Source organism: Pygocentrus nattereri, chromosome 30 (genome assembly GCF_015220715.1).
Source record: "Pygocentrus nattereri isolate fPygNat1 chromosome 30, fPygNat1.pri, whole genome shotgun sequence".
Classification (NCBI taxonomy): Eukaryota; Metazoa; Chordata; class Actinopteri; order Characiformes; family Serrasalmidae; genus Pygocentrus; species Pygocentrus nattereri.
Genome location: NC_051240.1, coordinates 19,728,472 through 19,746,715, shown reverse-complemented (window position 1 = coordinate 19,746,715; position 18,244 = coordinate 19,728,472). Strand labels below are relative to the sequence as shown.

At 41.1% G+C, this 18,244-nt stretch overlaps 1 protein-coding gene across 4 annotated transcripts in view; it reads right to left on the bottom strand.

Annotated features, from left to right (window-relative positions):
* Window positions 1–18,244, bottom strand: part of tanc1a (tetratricopeptide repeat, ankyrin repeat and coiled-coil containing 1a) — a 148,960-nt gene that overhangs the window by 33,301 nt on the left and 97,415 nt on the right. For all 4 annotated transcript variants that reach the window (XM_037536563.1, XM_037536565.1, XM_037536564.1 and 1 more), the window contains 4 exons: window positions 16,806–17,075; window positions 7,280–7,405; window positions 5,009–5,293; window positions 2,788–2,930 (listed from right to left, as the gene is read on the bottom strand). In XM_037536563.1, the coding sequence (XP_037392460.1) occupies window positions 2,788–2,930; window positions 5,009–5,293; window positions 7,280–7,405; window positions 16,806–17,075 (824 nt within the window). The remainder of the gene's footprint in view (window positions 1–2,787; window positions 2,931–5,008; window positions 5,294–7,279; window positions 7,406–16,805; window positions 17,076–18,244) is intronic.

Here is an 18,244-nt window from a genome sequence, read left to right as displayed (position 1 = left end):
ATTTGTAGGTGTGGAAAAATATTACTACATATTACTTTAAAAAACTGAAAGTATGTCTGCTAAAAAATGGAAGCTGTAATAAAGCCAATTTACATATTTAATTGAAGATGTGATGGACTGGCGACAAGTCCAGGGTGTTTACTGCCTTCCGCCCAATGACCGCTGGTATAGGCTCTGGCTTCCTCCATGAGGATAAGCGACTTAGAAAATATGTGTGTGTGTGTGTGTGTGTGTGTGTGTAGTTGATGAGGCTTCTGTGTAAAAATGTGTTTTCTGCTTTTTTCTTGATGCTGGAAGATATTACATAAATTAAATTTGATGGCCTCTGACTTCTGTACAGTTTCACAGATGATATAAAAGTGTTCAGTGTGAGCAGAGAAACAGATTGTTCAGTAAGAGGGTAAGGTGGGCTGTGCTGTGAGTGTCTGTGTGGGTTTAAGAGAAATTGCTTTTTTTCAACACTCCACAATCAGATTTCCTAATGAAAACGCAACCTTAACCTTTAGCACAGAGACAGATGGGATTCAAAGTTCTGTCTTCAAATTCTGTTGCAAAGTTAGAAGCCACTTGCAGAAATGCTCCAGTAAGCAGTGTACAATTTTCCGCTGCTACTAGAGCATCTTAAGCAGCCTTAAAGCTGCAGGATGCACAAACACACAGACTGCACTGAGGCGGCCGCCAGATGGCTGATTAAAAAGGCGTGACTAGGACGCTCAGCAGAGATGAAGCCCAGATGTAGACAGCAAACATGTTCCCCACACACACACACAGATTCGGATGAACTGGAGTGAGGTGTCAGAATTGCATGGGAGGTGCTGCTGTTCAGCCAACGTTATATTAAATTTTAAAAGTGCTATCAGATGTCAGGAGGTTTTTTTTTAGTCAAATGGCAGAAGCGTTGAGAGACATGCCGTGTAATCTCCTGCACACTATGAACAGGGTGAGCATTCACTTCTCACTGGCTTCACAACTGCCGGCGCTCTTCACTCCACGGTCATTGATTACAAGACTGCATCTGCTGTGGTTTTATTATCTGTCAAAAAAAACTGTATTGATGTTTTTTGTAGGCATGTTTTGTGGGCGGAGATTCACTGTGAGTGGAAACCTAAGGCTGCATTCAACTAAAGCTTGTTACTGAGTTTTTGACCTTTGACCTAGAAAAACCAAAGAAGATGCCCCCTCAACTGGGAATCCCTACTTGGCTCTGAGTTCAGTGTTTGAGGTCGTTTTAATGCTCAAACTTCCAACAGTGGTACAGTATCACTTCTCGACTTTTAAATGAGATTTTCAACATACAGACACAGTTAAAACTGTAACACTGACCACAGATTCTGCTATTCTGAGGAGGTAAATGCATTATGAATGGTAAAGTTATAAGTCGTAACTTCAGCTTATTAGCTTATTACTAACGATACTCATTTACATTAAAGCATCCATGAGGGCATTTACATACACTCAGTAATCCCATCCCAATCTGATTTCTGTAGTTATCTGATTATTCAAATGGTCATGTAAACAGCACATTCTGATTTCTTAGACTGGAGTAAGGTCTAGACATTTGACAAAGAGAACTGGGTTTTCAGTAATCAGTGATCTCAGCACATGAAAACTCTTACTCTGATTTCTTTACAATTTCTCAGCTGTGCATGTGCGAAACAGACGGCGGTACTGGAAATAAGCGAGCAGCGTTGCCTCAAGATGACAGCAAAACACTTTTGGAGTTGACACTGAAACCAACTACATGCTTGACAAAATAAAAGATTTAAATATTCTTCATCTTCTGGGTGATGTACGTTCATAGTTTCAGGAAAAAATGTCTCAATGGTTTTTAAAAAGCATTTTACATTACATGAACTTCACGTCTTCTTCTGTGAGTTTATTGGCTCGTTGCAAAGCAGAAATACAATTAGTGCCTGACTCATGTCTCCCCATTATCTGATTACTCAAGTGCATGTACATGCGTTGACTGGATTACTGATCTGATTTTATGCAGCTATCGCATTATAAAGTGCTGGTAAACACACTCCATGTTTTTCCCCACTTTTTACCCTGAACCTGCAGATGCTGAAAATTACGCAATTCCAATATACAACGTCCCAACTCCAAGTTCAGTCGAACACATTCAATTAACATTCAAACATGGATACTCGTAAGCAAACTGTACTTATACTGTACTGTGTCAGAAACCATCCTTCATTTATTTAATTTCCATAAAAATGGCTCTTATAAGTTAAAAAGAAAAAAGACAAAAACGAAGAGCACTTTCTAATCAAATAAAGAAGCTGCTGGTGTTCTCAGAACAATGGACTGACCACCCCAGAATCCAGAAACCTCCTCCTTAAAAGAATGGAAGCTGTAATAAAGGCAAAGGGTGGACACACTAAATATGGAAAAAAATGAAATTCTATTTAGTTGCTGAGTTTTCTGTGTAAGTTTCTGCTTTCTGCTTCTTCCAGATGCTGAGAAATGAATAACTTTTCCTTATTGGTCATGACATAAATGAAGGGTGGTCTCTGACTTTTGCACAGAACTGTAGATCTTTAGCGTTGGGTTGTACAGCTGTGGATGCGGGCTGGCCGCAATTATGAGTCTCTACTCAACCTTCCTGAACCCTGATGTGGCTGACTAAAGCCCTGCCCCTTTGCTGTGTCCTTCTGGATGATGCACAGTGACATCAGAGCTCGTTCTGTTAACAGGTCAACTTGCGCATAGCTGTATATCAGTGTCTGTTGTCTGTCAATGAGCTGTTGTGCTTGTTGTCATGTTAGTGTATTTTTGCAAGCGCACCTTGCTGGCCAGACGTTTCACGGCCTCCTCTCTATGCCGGTGTGTGTCTGGAGTGGGTGGACAGCTGCTGCTGCGCAGGGGACTCTGAACAGGTGGGTTCAGCTGGTTTCCCTGGCTAGACGGGTCACCTCCTCTACTCCCACCTGCCACACACATACACACACACACACATACACACACCGCATTTCATACAGTGGAAAACCTTCCGGGCCTCTTAGGCATTCAGAGAAGGTTCAATGATTTCTGGAAGCTGAAAAAACATCTGTAATTTTTTGTTAACTTTTTAATCAATAGAGTGTTTGTTTTATTTAAACTGCAATTATTGTGGTAATAGTCTTAAAACTGTTAATTTAGGTTAAAATCTTGAAAGAGAAATCCGATTTAGTCTTCAGACTCTGTAGTAGTCTTAGTCCAAAGACTAAAGTCAGATATTTCTCAGTGGATGTCACATAATTTCTTAAAACTTCATAACAAAAAAACTAAAATACTGTTACTTGGTACTAAAAATGGTTCTTTAGCTTCATATATCAAACCTGTAGTACGAAACCTGGGTGTGACCTTAGACTCTGAGCTTTGATTTAACCTGCATGCAGTCACCTTTAATCATTTGAGAAATATTGCTAAAGTTCAACCTTTTCTCACTCAGAGCGATGCAGAGAAACTTGTTCATGCATTTGTTACAAGCAGAGTTGATCACTGTAATGACCTTCTTACTGGACTTCCTAAGAAAAGAGTACATCCTTTACAACTGGTACAAAATGCATCAGCATCCTAAACAAAACAGAGAGAGAACTGCACTGGCTGTGTGTATCGTTCAGGGTAGATTTTAAAGATCTGCTATTAGTTTTTAAGTCTCTAAATGACCTTAAAACATCGCTTACATCACAAAGTGTCTGTCTGTTTATGTTCCAACACGTGATCTTAGATCTGCAAATAACGACCTTCTACCAATGTAAAATACACTGTAAAATTCTGTAAAATACACAACATGTGTATTTTATATTAATAACTGTTTTCAGTTATTATGCTTCTAAATTGTAGAGCTGTCTATTAGACAGTCAAGCTCAGTTCACATGTTTTAAAAAAGTCTGAAGATGTATTTCTTTAACTTAGTGTTCAATTAAATGTACTTTTACGGCATTTGGCAGATGCTCTTTTCCAGAGCGACTTCCAATTTGATCACTTTACACAGGTAGGCAAAGGTGGTGTTAGGAGTCTATCCCAAGGATTCTTTTTGGTATAGAAGGCAGAGGTGTTACTTACTACACTATACCAACCACTATACTATCCATCTACCAAATGTCTACATCTCTTTTTATTTCTTTTTAACTTGATCTGTCATTGTCTTGTCGATGACTATAAAACATTATCACTTGTTTGTAAAGCACTTTAGACTGCCATCAGTTTAAAACATGCTCTAGAAATAAAGACTATTATTAACAATCTACCAACATATTTAGGAAGTGACAGTGGAATTAACCAATCACGCTTTGATTTACAATGGTTGAGAACAATTTTGTGATGCAAAAACATCACTGTAGGTCTTCTGGACGTTTTAGATACATCTCTGACTGTGTATATGGGTAGCGTCCAAGTTTCAATTGTTTGTTCCAAATGTAAAAGAGTAGTGGCAGCTCTGTGCCAGGAATCTTTACTGAAGGAGTCACTGTAAAACTACAATATGCAATGTAAAATATAGGTTAACCTCTGTTAAATCTTCAATTAAAACACGTTGCCGTTTACAAGCTTTAAATGTCTGTGTTTAGTCTAGAACAGCCAAGAAACGTTTGTGTGCCAGTAGTAGCTTAGTGCTAACATACTATTAGACATTACCATTATCTTATAGGGCTGCTAGCAGAAATTTGTGTTATTCTAGACGTTTTCTGATACTTATGACCCAAACTGAAGGCTTTGCTCTGCTACTCATGGCTTACCCCTGATTTTATACCTGAGTTTGTTTTAAAATGTAAAAAACAAACAAAAAATAAATAAATGATCAGTTATTGGTATTGGACACAGCATGTTAATATCAGTTATTGTTAATGGCCCAAAAATGATATATTGTGCGCCCCTAGTTAGGGTGCAAACTCACATCACTGCATATTCAAATATACAAATCAATATGTGGTTATTAATGCAGCATGTGCCACAGTGTGCCAGGCCTGATGTTAAGGACTGTGTAGGCCATCTGCAGCGGAGTGTGTGCAAGTGAATGACTTACTCTTGGGGGACGCTCCAGGGCTGTTGGAAGCGATCTGTCTCATCCGGCCTCCGTGACAGCTCAGAGCCACGAGCCTGGAGATCACTGCCGTCTTTCCAAAGCCTACACTACCCACAATGACGGCACCCCGCCCTGGTGCCACCTCACCGCTGCCCATCAGCACCTCCTCCAGACGCTGGAAAAGCCAATCACGGCCCACAAACACAGCGTCCATAGTGACGCTAGGCACCTCGAACAAGAGGGGTTTAAGCATGATGTCTACTGGCTTGTATGGGGTGAATCGAGCTGAAAAAGATGTGTAAAATACAGACATGAGGCTGCTTAGAATAATAATTTCTACTGTGTCAGTATGAAGATAATACAATTCAGTCAAAAACAAACAGACACATTTACATGTTATATGTTTTTAGCCCTTTACATGACACGACCAGTATTTGGGTCCACACTTGATGTTCATATGTTATTTTCATAATAGATAATGAATAATTCTACAAGTTACTGAAAAATATGTTTTAAAGGAACACACTTAACATAATCTTAATCTGCTGCATCTGTAACATACAGAGAATTACTATGGAGAACAATTTCCTTGAACTGAGTAAAAATTTAAAACAGAAGATTAAGGCTGACCCTAACAGCATTTTGCAGGCTTTGAATGCACAATCCTGAATCCTCTGAAGCATTTTGATGCATTTGAAGTCATCTGTCTAATGGAATAGATACACTTCCTTTTTAATCACAGCTTTTTTGAAAGTTTTTAATCTCACATCCAACAAAACACAATCCTTTTTTGACTTGCCATGTTTTTTTATGGCAGGTCTCTTTTTCCTTTGTGTCTAAATGAAGCATAAACTCCACAGAGATCCAGTCAAATCACATACTCCCACTTTCTATAGCAAACTACAACCCCAATTCCAAACAAGTTGGGATGCTGTATAAAATGTATATAAATGTAAATAAAACAGAATGCAATGATTAACAATATATTTATACTTATAGACCCAGATTTTATTCACAATAGAACATAAAACATATTAGATGTTGAAAGTGAGACATTTTTGCAATTCATGTAAGACATTAACTTATTTAGAACTTGATGGCAGCAGCGCATCTCAGAAAAGTTGGGACAGGGCCGTGTCTACCACTGTAGCATCTTGTCTTCTCTTAATAGTCTGTAAACATCTGGGAACTTAGAAGAACAATTGCTGGAGTTTTGGGAGAGGAATACTGTCCCATCCGTGTCTAACGTAGGATTCTAGCTGCTCAGTTCTGGGTCTTCTTTGCCTGATTTTTCATTTCATAATGCACCAAATGTTTTCTAATGGTGAAAGGTCTGGACTGCAGGCCAGCCAGTTCAGCACCCGGACTCTTTAACTTGTATTTGTGGATTGCATGGCAGTCTGTGTTTACAGAGTTCCTGAGCCTGTGCAGTGATTACCAATATGTAATCACCGATTCATGCCTGTTTTTAATGCAGTGCCGCCTGAGGGCCAAAAGATCACAAACATTTCTCCAGATTTTCTGAATCTTTTCATAATATTATGAACTGTAGATGGTGGGGTGTCCAAAGTCTTCACAATTTTACGTTGTGGAAGATTTTTCTGAAATTGTTCCACAATTTAGATGCAATTTTTCACAGATTGGTGAGCCTCTGCCTCTCTAAAATGCTCTTTTTATACCCAAATTGTTCCTCCAGATGTTTTTTATTAGTACCACATACTTTCCCAGCCTTTTGCTGCCCCTGTCCCAACTTTTTTGGAATGTGTTGCTGCCATCAAGTTCTAAATGAGTTAATGTTTTTCATGAAGTGGTAAAATGTCTCACTTTTAACATCTGATATGTGTTCTTTTCATTTGTAAATAAAATAAGTGTCTATGAGATTTGCACATTATTGCATTCTGTTTTTATTTACATTTATTTACATTTTACACAAAACATTTAATTTATATTTTTTCCCAACTTTTTTGGAATTGGGGCTGTACAATAACTGCTGCCTAAAGGCCTTTGCTAGCGGAATTTATGGCATAAAAATGACAAAGCTTTGAATAATAAACAAAGCAATGAATTTCAATGTAACAAAAGATCACTGGAATATTCAGACTGTTTGGATCAGCTCTACAGAAATCAGTGCCTAGTCTATGTTAGTCAATCAGTCTGGCAGAAATGAGATTAAAAACACAAATTAGTCCAGAATTGAAGGGGTTAAAACAGGTAGAGGTTTGAAGTAGGTGTCTAATTGCAGTGCAGATGGGAACTGAGTGATTATGATACCTTTAGCCTCCTGGTTGCGGCCGCTGGTATGCGCACCGTGCCAGGGCCCTCGGACAGACGAACGCATGGGAGCATTCCTCTGTTCATCCAGATACTTCAGCTCCTCCAGCTTAGTACTGCTCGTAGCTGGAGAGAGAGAGAGAGAGAGAGAGAGAGGGACAGAGACATGAAAAGTGACAGAGAGAGAGAGACAGATTGAGTGAGAGATACAGAGAAAAAGGCAGGAAAAAGAGGGAAAGAAAGATAAAAAGGGGGAGAAAGAAACAGAGAAAGAGAGGGAAAAATGAAGATGAGAGAGAAGGTGAGAGAGGAAGAAGAGGCAGAGAGGAAACGAAAGAAAAAGAGGGGGACAAAGAGAGGGAGAGTTAAGAATGTGAGAGAGAGAACGAGGAAGAGAGAGAAAAGAGAGAGAGCGAGAGGGAAAAGCAGAATGTGAGCAAGACAGAGCAAATGAAACAATGACAGAGGGGAAAGAGAAAGAGAGAGGGAGAGAGAGAGAGACTCATTAGGTTTCACTTCACTGTGGTTTTGCAGCACTGACTGTAAAACAGAAACAAAAGTTCTCAAAGCTCCAGAGAAGAACAGCCTAGAAATTAAAGACCCCAATTAAAGTCCCACAAGTACAGAGTGCTCCACAGCCTCAGCACTTCTGAAGCCCAGAGGACATACTGCGCTTAGCATTTTGTGTGTGTTTTGTTCAGAGAGAGAGAGAGAGACAGAGAGAGAGAGAGAGAGAGACAGAGAGAGACAGAGAGAGATAGAGAGAGACAGAGAGAGAGAGAGAGAGACAGAGAGAGAGAGAGAGAGAGAGAGAGAGAGAGAGAGAGACAGAGAGAGAGAGAGAGAGAGAGAGAGAGAGAGAGAGAGAGAGAGCGACAGAGACAGAGAGAGAGAGAGAGACAGAGACAGAGACAGAGAGAGAGAGAGAGAGAGAGAGAGAGAGAGAGAGAGAGAGAGAGAGACAGAGAGAGAGAGACAGAGAGAGAGAGAGAGAGAGAGAGAGAGAGACAGAGACAGAGAGAGAGAGAGAGAGAGAGAGAGAGAGAGAGAGAGAGAGAGAGAGAGAGAGAGAGACAGAGTTTTAGAGCAGTGTGTTTGGCTGGCACTCTGTCAGTGGAGTACAGAGATTACACACACTGCCGCTGTGCTGTTACCAGGCAGGCATTCACGATCTGCCACTGCATTCATTGAATACAGAACAACACATGTCCACACCCACACACACACACTGTACTGTACAGTGCAAAAGTCAGACATCATTTATTTCATTTCCAGTAAAAACAGCCATATTCAATTTTCAGGAGATCTTACTGAGGAGATAATCCACTTGCATAAGGAAGGAGAATGTCAAGGGAAATAAGTGAAAACAAACAGGAGCTTCCAAAACTGTTCAAAAAATGATTGAAACCTACACAGAAAATGAGACTTCTAACAAATCACACAAGACCTGGTAGACCCCAAAACTGTCCCCATCACATAAACAACACTTAAAGCTTTCCTCTTTGGGGGAGAGGAGAAAACCAAGCTGCTTCAGATCTGAAAACATCCACAGGTGTTTCTGCCCATCCTTCCACTGTGAGAAGACCACTCAGTGCTGTGGGTCTGAAAGGATGTGTAGCTGTCAAGAAGCTCTGAGAACAAAATAGACAACCCCAGAGTCCAGAGCTCAACATCACTGAAGGTGTTTGGGGTTACTTGGATTGTGAAAAGCAGAAAATACACCCAACTTCTAAGACTGAACTTTGGAGGTGTGTCTGCAGATTTCTTTAAAAAACAGGAAGCAAGCCTCCTGAAAAGAATGGAAGCCGTAATAAAGGTAAAAGGGTCAGTACACTAAATACTGAAAATGTGATATTATATTTAGGCAACAATGTGATTTTCTGTTAAATATGTTTTTTGCTGATGCTGATTAACTTGTACTTAATGGCTGTTTTACCTGAGTATTAAATAAATTAAGTGTGGTCTCTGTAGATATACGATGAATTTATGAGTCAAAATAAAACCACATAAAACACAAACACCAAGCTACAGTCACCCTATCATTCGCTCATTTCATTCATGTTTTTCTGCCATGCTGTGTTGAGCCGCACCCCCTTTATCCCTTATCCCCCAGCGTAATCTAATCTGGCTGAAAGGCGTAATCTCTGCAGATGGATGAGCGTCACGTTGCACTCATTTGTGGGGTATGGAGGGGTGGGATGAGGGGAGGGTTTAGTTGGGAATGGAGCTGTCAGATGGCTGTTTACAGTCCTCTTAGGGACACATCAGGCTTTTCTCTCCCTCCTGTTCTGGTGTAGCCTGGCTCTAGGGCAGCTCTTAGAGGAGCAAAGGGGTAGAAGTGAAGCCCACCAAGGTGTGGTCTCAGCTGGCAAGGATGTCAGGGCTCTGACAGGCAGTCCATAGATGAGAGGAAGTTAGCGATTCACTGCAGTGTTTTAACATTCACACACAAACAGGAGACAAATTCAAGGAAAAAAAAACCAACGAAGCGTTGCGCCAACAAGAGTCACCCAAAAAGTTAAGCTGTGCCATATGTGGCAGAGATTGTAGGGCCCAATCTCATTTCACCCTTTGCCACTACCACTTAGCCCTTACCTGTCCGTTTTGCTGGGGTAGGGTGTCCTGATTCTTGTTGAGATAGAGGGGTAGGGCGAAGTGTTAGGGCTACATGGCCCTCCAAACAGAGGTTTCACACAGATACACTCCAAACAGTGTTATGAAGAAGAAACTGCACAAGCGACCAAAGAAACCCACAAATGTATTTTCTCTGTTAAAATTTACAATAAACACTGTATTATCTTACATTAATGTCATTTCAATGTATTATGGTTAGTACTAGGTTAATGTCTTGGTAGATAGAAAGTTAAATTACCCATTTCACCTTAAATGTTGTCAGGCATCAGAACTGCTGAACTTTTTAAGGTGGAACTGTGAGACAATCTGAGCAAGAATCTGGTGAATATCTGACTTCAGATATTAGGGGTGGGCAATAATAACTAATTTTTAACCCCCCCCACCCCCACCCCCGCCCTCTCTGAAGGCATCTGATCCCTAAATGTAACTAAAGCCCAGCAGTGAGAAGCTGAACTTTACCCTCCTCTGCTTTCACTGCAGACGGGCAGGGTCGCCTACAGAGCAGCGCCAGTAGCTATTAGTGAAGGACTGTCCCATTTCCCATTTCCTAGAGGTCGATTTCAACCACTACCCCTTGTAACTCTGCTCCAAGGGGCAAGGTGACACTCAAAAACAAGGGGTAGGGGTAAAAATAAGAAATGGGATTGGGCCTAAAAGTCTCTAGAACTGTACTGGAGGGGTTTATTTGGGTTGAGATGTAGTGAATTTTCATATACAGCAAACCATTCAGTCACAACTAGAGGTCTGCAGACAGGGGCACTGCCACACTGTAAGAGACGACTACACTCAGGATCGAAATGTACTATCATAATGATAAAGGTGATCAGTCTGAATGCTTCTGTATTGTTTTGGAGTGACCCTTACATCTAAGTGGACAAGCGGAACCATGACTACAAAATGCTCCCCACAGCAAAACAGAGCCATTGGCCCTCTAACTATAAAGGTCAAGCATCCAGACCTCTACTTGCACATGCACACGCCCACTTGACGAGAATATAATTTCATTTCTAATCTATATTCATCTAATGATTTAGCATCAAGCTCAATAAAAGTGTGTTTTGACCACATTTTCCAACCCAATTTGCTGACGCATTTCCCATAAGGCTAAGTGCAGATGACTCTTTAGTCACGATTCCTAGAGAAATACTGTCCAGTTCAGAAGTCTTTGTGACTCAAGCTCCTGCTGTCGTTGTCCCAATAATGATTCCTTTTAAAAAGCCTCTTAGTTCTTTCCCTTTTACCAACTTAATCCACAATCTGGGCTTACTCAGCATTCTGATACATGCCACAGAGCATGGAAGGAGGTTAATTGCTTCACTGTATGCTTGTTGTATACCTGCTTGGAAATATTTGCACTTTCTCCACTCATTTAGTCCGGTTTTTCAGTTTGTCACCTGTCTGTACCAAGAAGTCATTTAATTCATCATGATACCATATAGTACCCCCCTTAAACTTAATGCTGAGGCTTTATTCAGCAAGAAATCGAATGCCTTTTATTCAGTACCAACAATGAAATTGTGATGGCTCTGTTGGTGTCAGACGCTCGCAGAGCAGGTTAAAACGTTTAATCATGGGTAATCTACAAACTAAGTACAGGAACAGCACAAGGGTCATACACAGGCAAACGGGGCAATACAGGCTAAGTCAGAGTGTAAGACATGAGCAAAAGATCACAACACGAGAGAAGCAAAAAAGGGTCAGGCTAGAATCGTAAGCGAGAAAAACGAAAAAAGAAAAAGCAGGAAGTCAAACACTGGAACAAAAGGCTCGGCTGCACAGGAGACTTTGCAAGGAGGCAAGTCAAACAGGTAATATGGACACATGAACAGGTGACAACAGTCAATAATCAGGTGAACTTGAGCGTGGATAGGTAGGTGGCTGCGTTTCCATGGTAATATGACCCCCCCCCCCAGAGGATTCTGGGAGCTGGAGTTCTGGATGGAGTGAGGGGTGTTGGTCTTTATGCGGGAAGCGTGACAGAAATAATAGTAGTAACAGATAAAATGATAAAAAAGTTGGACACATTAAATGAAGTATTCACATTGATACAAATGATGTAATAGAAATGAATAGAAATGATGTACATATCTGAATTATGTACATTCAGTGCATTACTTTTTTGGTGAACAGTATATTCATTGGTAGCTTACTTTGAAGCTATTATGTAAGTCTAATGTCTATAAGAGCAGGGAAACTGGTGTTTTGGCCTAGGCTATGGCCACCTTTTGCCTTTATTACAGCTTCCATTCCTTTTGTAAGACTTGCTTTCAGTTTTCTGCACACTGCACAAGTTCAGTCTTAGAAGTTGGTTGCACTTTCCACGTTTCACAATCTAACTGATCCCAAACAAATGCAATAATGCTGAGATCTGGGCTCTAGAGCAGCCGGTCAGTTGTTCTAAGAGCACCAGCTGCATCCAGTTGAAAAAAGACATGTCATGACTGAAGTAACTGGCCAGTCTGAGTGTCAGTGAGCTGATGAATTAACTCCGCTGTGCATCGTTCACGTCTTTCTGTCCAATACACTGTCGAATAGCCAACAATTCTGTTGAAATGTATGACATCTCCAGGAATATTTTTCCACACTTCCAAGTCTTTGAAGATGGCTGCATTTCATTTGCATGCTCAAATACTTTCATTCTAATTTAACATCTACTCAGCTGGAACCCAAACTCATTACAATACACAGTGACCGTCTTTATGTATATATAAAGTTTGTCATGCCGATTTTCCATCCGAAACACGTTGCCATAATATTTTCCCCGCAGCGGTATTCCGAATGCCTGACTAACTCTTCTGGCTAGTTCTAACTACAGCAGTAGGAAATGAAAGCCGCACATTTCCGTGCCTTCCAACAGCAGCAGCAGAATCAGTGAGGCGGTACAGTGAGCTCTCTCCTCTGGGACACACACAGACACACACGCTCTCACACACGAGGAAGAAGCTCCTGTTCTTTCACAAAACACACACACACACATTATATATATATATATATATATATATATATATATATATATATATATATATATATATATATATATATGTATATATGCAGACAGCTGCGGAGGGACAGCAAATCCCAAAAGCTGTCCGCTTTCACAAAAAGACATGAGAATACATCGCTTAAGACGGTTTTAAAAAATGACAGTATGGAAAGGAACATCTACAAAGATACAAACTCACATCTATTTCACATTACATAGAAACACAGGCACAGAAGAGCTTCTTCTTTTTTTTTTTTATAATCTTTTTATTAAAAGAAGCACTGCAAATATATCTGAAACATAACCATGGACTATAACAATAAGTTAGAAGAGCTTCTTCAAAGGGTTCAATCATTAAACCCTTTAAATCTTGGCTTATTCGGGTATTAAGCTTTGTTGTTCAGTATCTATTATGAATTATTCAGCATCTAATACACTGCTCAAAAAAATAAAGGGAACACTTAAACTACACAATATAACTCAGAGTAAATCAAACTTCTGTGAAATCAAACTGTCCACTTAGGAAGCAACACTGACAATCAATTTCACAGCTGTTGTGCAAATGGAACAGACAACAGGTGGGAATTACTGGCGATTAGCAAGACACACTCAGTAAAGGAGTGGTTCTGCAGGTGGGACCACAGACCACTTCTCAGCACCTTTCTGCTTTCTGGCTGATGTTTTGGTCACTTTTGAATGTTGGTGGTCTTTCACACTCGTGGTAGCAGGAGACGGACTCTACAACCCACACGAGTGGCTCAGGTAGTGCAGCTCATCCAGGACGGCACATCAATGCGAGCTGTGGCAAGAAGGTTTGCTGTGTCTGTCAGCGTAGTGTCCAGAGGCTGGAGGCGCCACCAGGAGACAGGCCAGTACACCAGGAGACGTGGAGGAGGCCGTAGGAGGGCAACAACCCAGCAGCAGGACCGCTACCTCCACCTTTGTGCAAGGAGGAACAGGAGGAGCTGCCAGAGCCCTGCAGAATGACCTCCAGCAGGCCACAAATGTGCATGTGTCTGCACAAACGGTTAGAAACCGACTCCATGAGGATGGTATGAGGGCCCGACGTCCACAGATGGGGGTTGTGCTCACAGCCCAACACCGTGCAGGACGCTTGGCATTTGCCAGAGAACACCAGGATTGGCAAATTCTCCACTGGCGCCCTGTGATCTTCACAGATGAAAGCAGGTTCACACTGAGCACATGTGACGTGACAGAGTCTGGAGACGCCGTGGAGAGCGATCTGCTGCCTGCAGCATCCTTCAGCATGACCGGTCTGGCAGTGGGTCAGTAATGGTGTGGGGTGGCATTTCTTTGGAGGGCCGCTCAGCCCTCCATGTGCTCACCAGAGGTAGCCTGACTGCCATTAGGTACCGAGATGAGATCCTCAGACCCCTTGTGAGACCATATGCTGGTGCGGTTGGCCCTGGGTTCCTCCTAATGCAGGACAATGCTAGACCTCATGTGGCTGGAGTGTGTCAGCAGTTCCTGCAAGATGAAGGCATTGAAGCTATGGACCGGTCCGCCCGTTCCCCAGACCTGAATCCGATTGAGCACATCTGGGACATCATGTCTCGCTCCATCCACCAACGCCACGTTGCACCACAGACTGTCCAGGAGTTGGCGGATGCTTTAGTCCAGGTCTGGGAGGAGATCCCTCAGGAGACCATCTGCCACCTCATCAGGAGCTGCCCAGGCGTTGTAGGGAGGTCATACAGGCTCGTGGAGGCCACACACACAACACTGAGCCTCATTCTGACTTGTTTTAAGGACATCACTTCAAAGTTGGATCAGCCTGTCGTGTGTTTTTCCACTTTAATTTTGTGTGTGACTCCAAATCCAGGACTCCACTGGTTAATAAGTTTGATTTCTGTTGATGATTTTTGTGATTTTGTTGTCAGCACATTCAACTTTGTACAGAACAAAGTCTTCAATGAGAATATTTCATTCATTCAGATCTAGGATGAGTTATTGGAGTGTTCCCTTTATTTTTTTGAGCAGTGTATAAAACTAAAGATCACACCAAACAAAATCATGCTTCTTAATTTCTTACAGCAATAGTGACAGGATTACTATCATCATATATCTAAGTCATAAGCAAGCAGTTCTGTCTTGTATTTGCATGTCTATTTTAGTCATTTAGAGCAGATTTTGGAAAGAATATGTTGGGTGACCTCTAAAACACCATGATAAATGAATATATATGAACATATAGGTCGAGGGTGAAGGAGAGTGAGCACAGGTGTTTCTTACAGGTGGTGCAGTACAGTTATAAAGTAAAGTGCAATCAAGGTTAATCAACCTTCTGTTTCAGAAAGAACAGAACAGCAGAAAACCAAATTATTTTGGTTTAATATATTATTATATAATTATTAATAGAATTTCACAGGAGCCCAACAACTAAATATATCAGGTTTCTCAGTATTTACTGCGTCCAGTCTTTGCATTTATTACAGATTCAATTCTATTGTTTTATTATTTGCTTTCAGTTTTTCATACTGCAGGGACAGGGACTACAGACACTTGCAGGGATATTTTTCCACACCTCCAAAGTTTAGTCTTAGAAGTTGGTTGCATTTTATGCTTCTCAGGATTCAAGTAATCTCAAGCAATGATGCTCATTAAGGTTCAGTGAGGGCGTTTACATGTAGTCAACAATCTGATCGTAATCTGAATTCTGCAGTTATCTGATTATTCATATGGTCATGTAAACAGTGTATTCCAATCTGTTAGACTGGAGTAAGGTCTAATCTGATTAATCTGATAAAGAGAGCTGGGGTTTAGCACAGTAATCAGATTTCTCAGTGCATGTGAACTCTTCCTCTGATTTCTTTCAGATTTCTCAGTCTCTCATGTGCGAAACAAATGCAGTACCGGAAATAAACAAGCAGGGTTGCCACAAGAAGCAGCAAAACACTTGGAGCGACGCTGAAACCAAATAGCATGCTTGACGAAATGAAACATTTAAATATTCTTCATCTTCTAGATGACACACGTTCATATTTTCAGGTGAAGTGGCGCAATGTTTTTTAAAAAAGGCGCGGCATACAGTTTGAGTTTTACGTCATGTCGTCTTCTTTGAGTTTACTGGCTGATTGCACAGCAGAAGTCTGATTACCATCTGACTCATGTAAACCCAGAGTTTCCCCATTATCTGATTACTCAATTGCATATAAATGCATTGATTGGATTACTGACAAAAGCTGATTTTCTGTGGTTCTCGCATTATTACGTGCATGTAAACGCACTCAATGATGTCGCGGTCTAAGGTCTGTGGTGCTTCCTAGAACATCAACACCTTCTTTGTTTGCAAATGTTCTTCTGTTTTGTCTGTTTCCTTCTCTCAGAAAGAACTTCTTGACAGCTACACACTCTTTCAGACCCACAGTGCTGAGTTGTCTTCTGACAGTGAAACGATGGACAGAAAGTAGATGTAGATGTTTTCAGATCTGAAGTAAGACCTGAGCTTGATTTTCATTCAAAGATGAAAGTTTTTAAGCTGTCTATCTTATGGAAACCGTTTTGGTGTCTACCGGGTCTTGCATGATTGATAGAGACTCATTTTCTCGGCATCTTTTTATCATTTTTTTTTCTCCAGTTTTGGAAACTCACATGTCTTTTGCACAGTGCTTTACATTTGTGATCATGTATTTGGTTGTCATTATCACTGAGGAAGCGCCATTCACTCACACTTGCTAAAACTACGGAGATCATACACCATTTAAATAATGAAAATCATGAAAGTTATTAGCATTTAGAGTTAAGCGTCTCGTCAAGTTAAACCAGTTAAGTAAAAAAAATTTCAGGAGGAAAATTCAACAGATGTAACATGTAAGTTATGCAGTTTAATGTAGAGTAACCTAAAGGACTTAATGTATTAAAAAGAAAGTGATGCAATCGCTAACTGACCTGCCACTGAGTTGGGTCGTGGCATGACCAGTGAGGTGCTGTGGTAGGGGACGGGTCCGTCCGGGGAGGAGGCTGACGGTAGTCCTTCAGCAGGCACTGTCTTGGGTTGGACGTCGCTCGCTGCTACAGGATCTACTGCAGGGACCTGCGCGGATGGCGGAGGAGCTTGGTGACCGCTGTCCCTTGGAGCCGCACCACCACCGCTATCTTTACCCCATTCCAGACTAGAGCCACAGCGCTCCTCGTTCTCACTGGAACTGGTGACTGTAGCTAAAGAAGAGAGAGGACAGACAGAGGACAAGGACACAGAAGATAGAGAACAAAGGACAGAAAGGAGAGGGCAGGATAAAAATAGTGGTTAGAATCATGACTCCACAAATTAATGAACCCCTTGTGCTGCAGATTATTTAGTTATTAATCTTGAGACATATTATCCAGTAACTACTTTACATTGTTCAGTAACTACTATAAAACTAATCTGCAAATTATGCAATTAGAAGAGTGTGGAACTGAGATGTGGGCCACACACAGTCCACTGAAGTTTAACTCTTCTAGCTGTATCAGCAGCAAAAGGCTTTAAAATAGTGAAATAATTATGATAAAAGTCATGAAAGTAATCGCTAGTGAAATTTTGCTTTGTACACTTGTCTCTTTGACCTTTCCTTCCTGCATCCAAATAAAAAGCACTATTTTGGGGGGAAACAAAAAAAGCACTGGTGTCCTACTTCAAGAAAGCTCAGGCAGGCCTGAAATAAAGACAAGGCCGTCCCAGTTTCACCAGAGCACACCTCAGGCTCCGGGATATTACAGTTAGCAGTGAGCAGCAAAAAAACAAAAAGCCTGGGTTTTGACATGAATAGGCTCTATTTTACTAAGAGCCAAGCAAAACCACAATAAATGGAGAAATTCCTCAAGTGCTCTGAATCATGGAAAGTGGGAGTATGTGAGGGCTTGTGTGAGCTTGAGCGTATCAAAGAACCTGGTGGTAGCAATATGTACCATACGCCTTTGTGAAGGTACTTACAACGAAAGATTACATGAATGTCCAGCATGTAGTGCCTGTCATGACGTCTATACACTTCTCACTTAGAAGTTGGTTGTGGTTAAGTCTGTCGACAGGACATAATAGTGAAAGAAAAGCATGGACATCCGCTGTTTCTAATGCTCTGTGTGCCGAAGCATAGTGGTTGTGATTTTACTGTAAATTAGGGTGGACTTTACCAAGAAACTACGTAATAAGCACTGTAAAGAAAGAGAATACTCCAGTCTTTCCCCATCTGATCTCTAGAAAAGAGCAGAGAACCCATTGACTCAAAGCACATCTATAATAGAAGTCAATGGCCATTTGCTTCAGCGTTTGTGGCTGCATGCATAAAACATCTTACATGGCTCTTGTAAGGGAAAACCTCATTTTCTTTGACTTTTTGAAATAAGAGTTT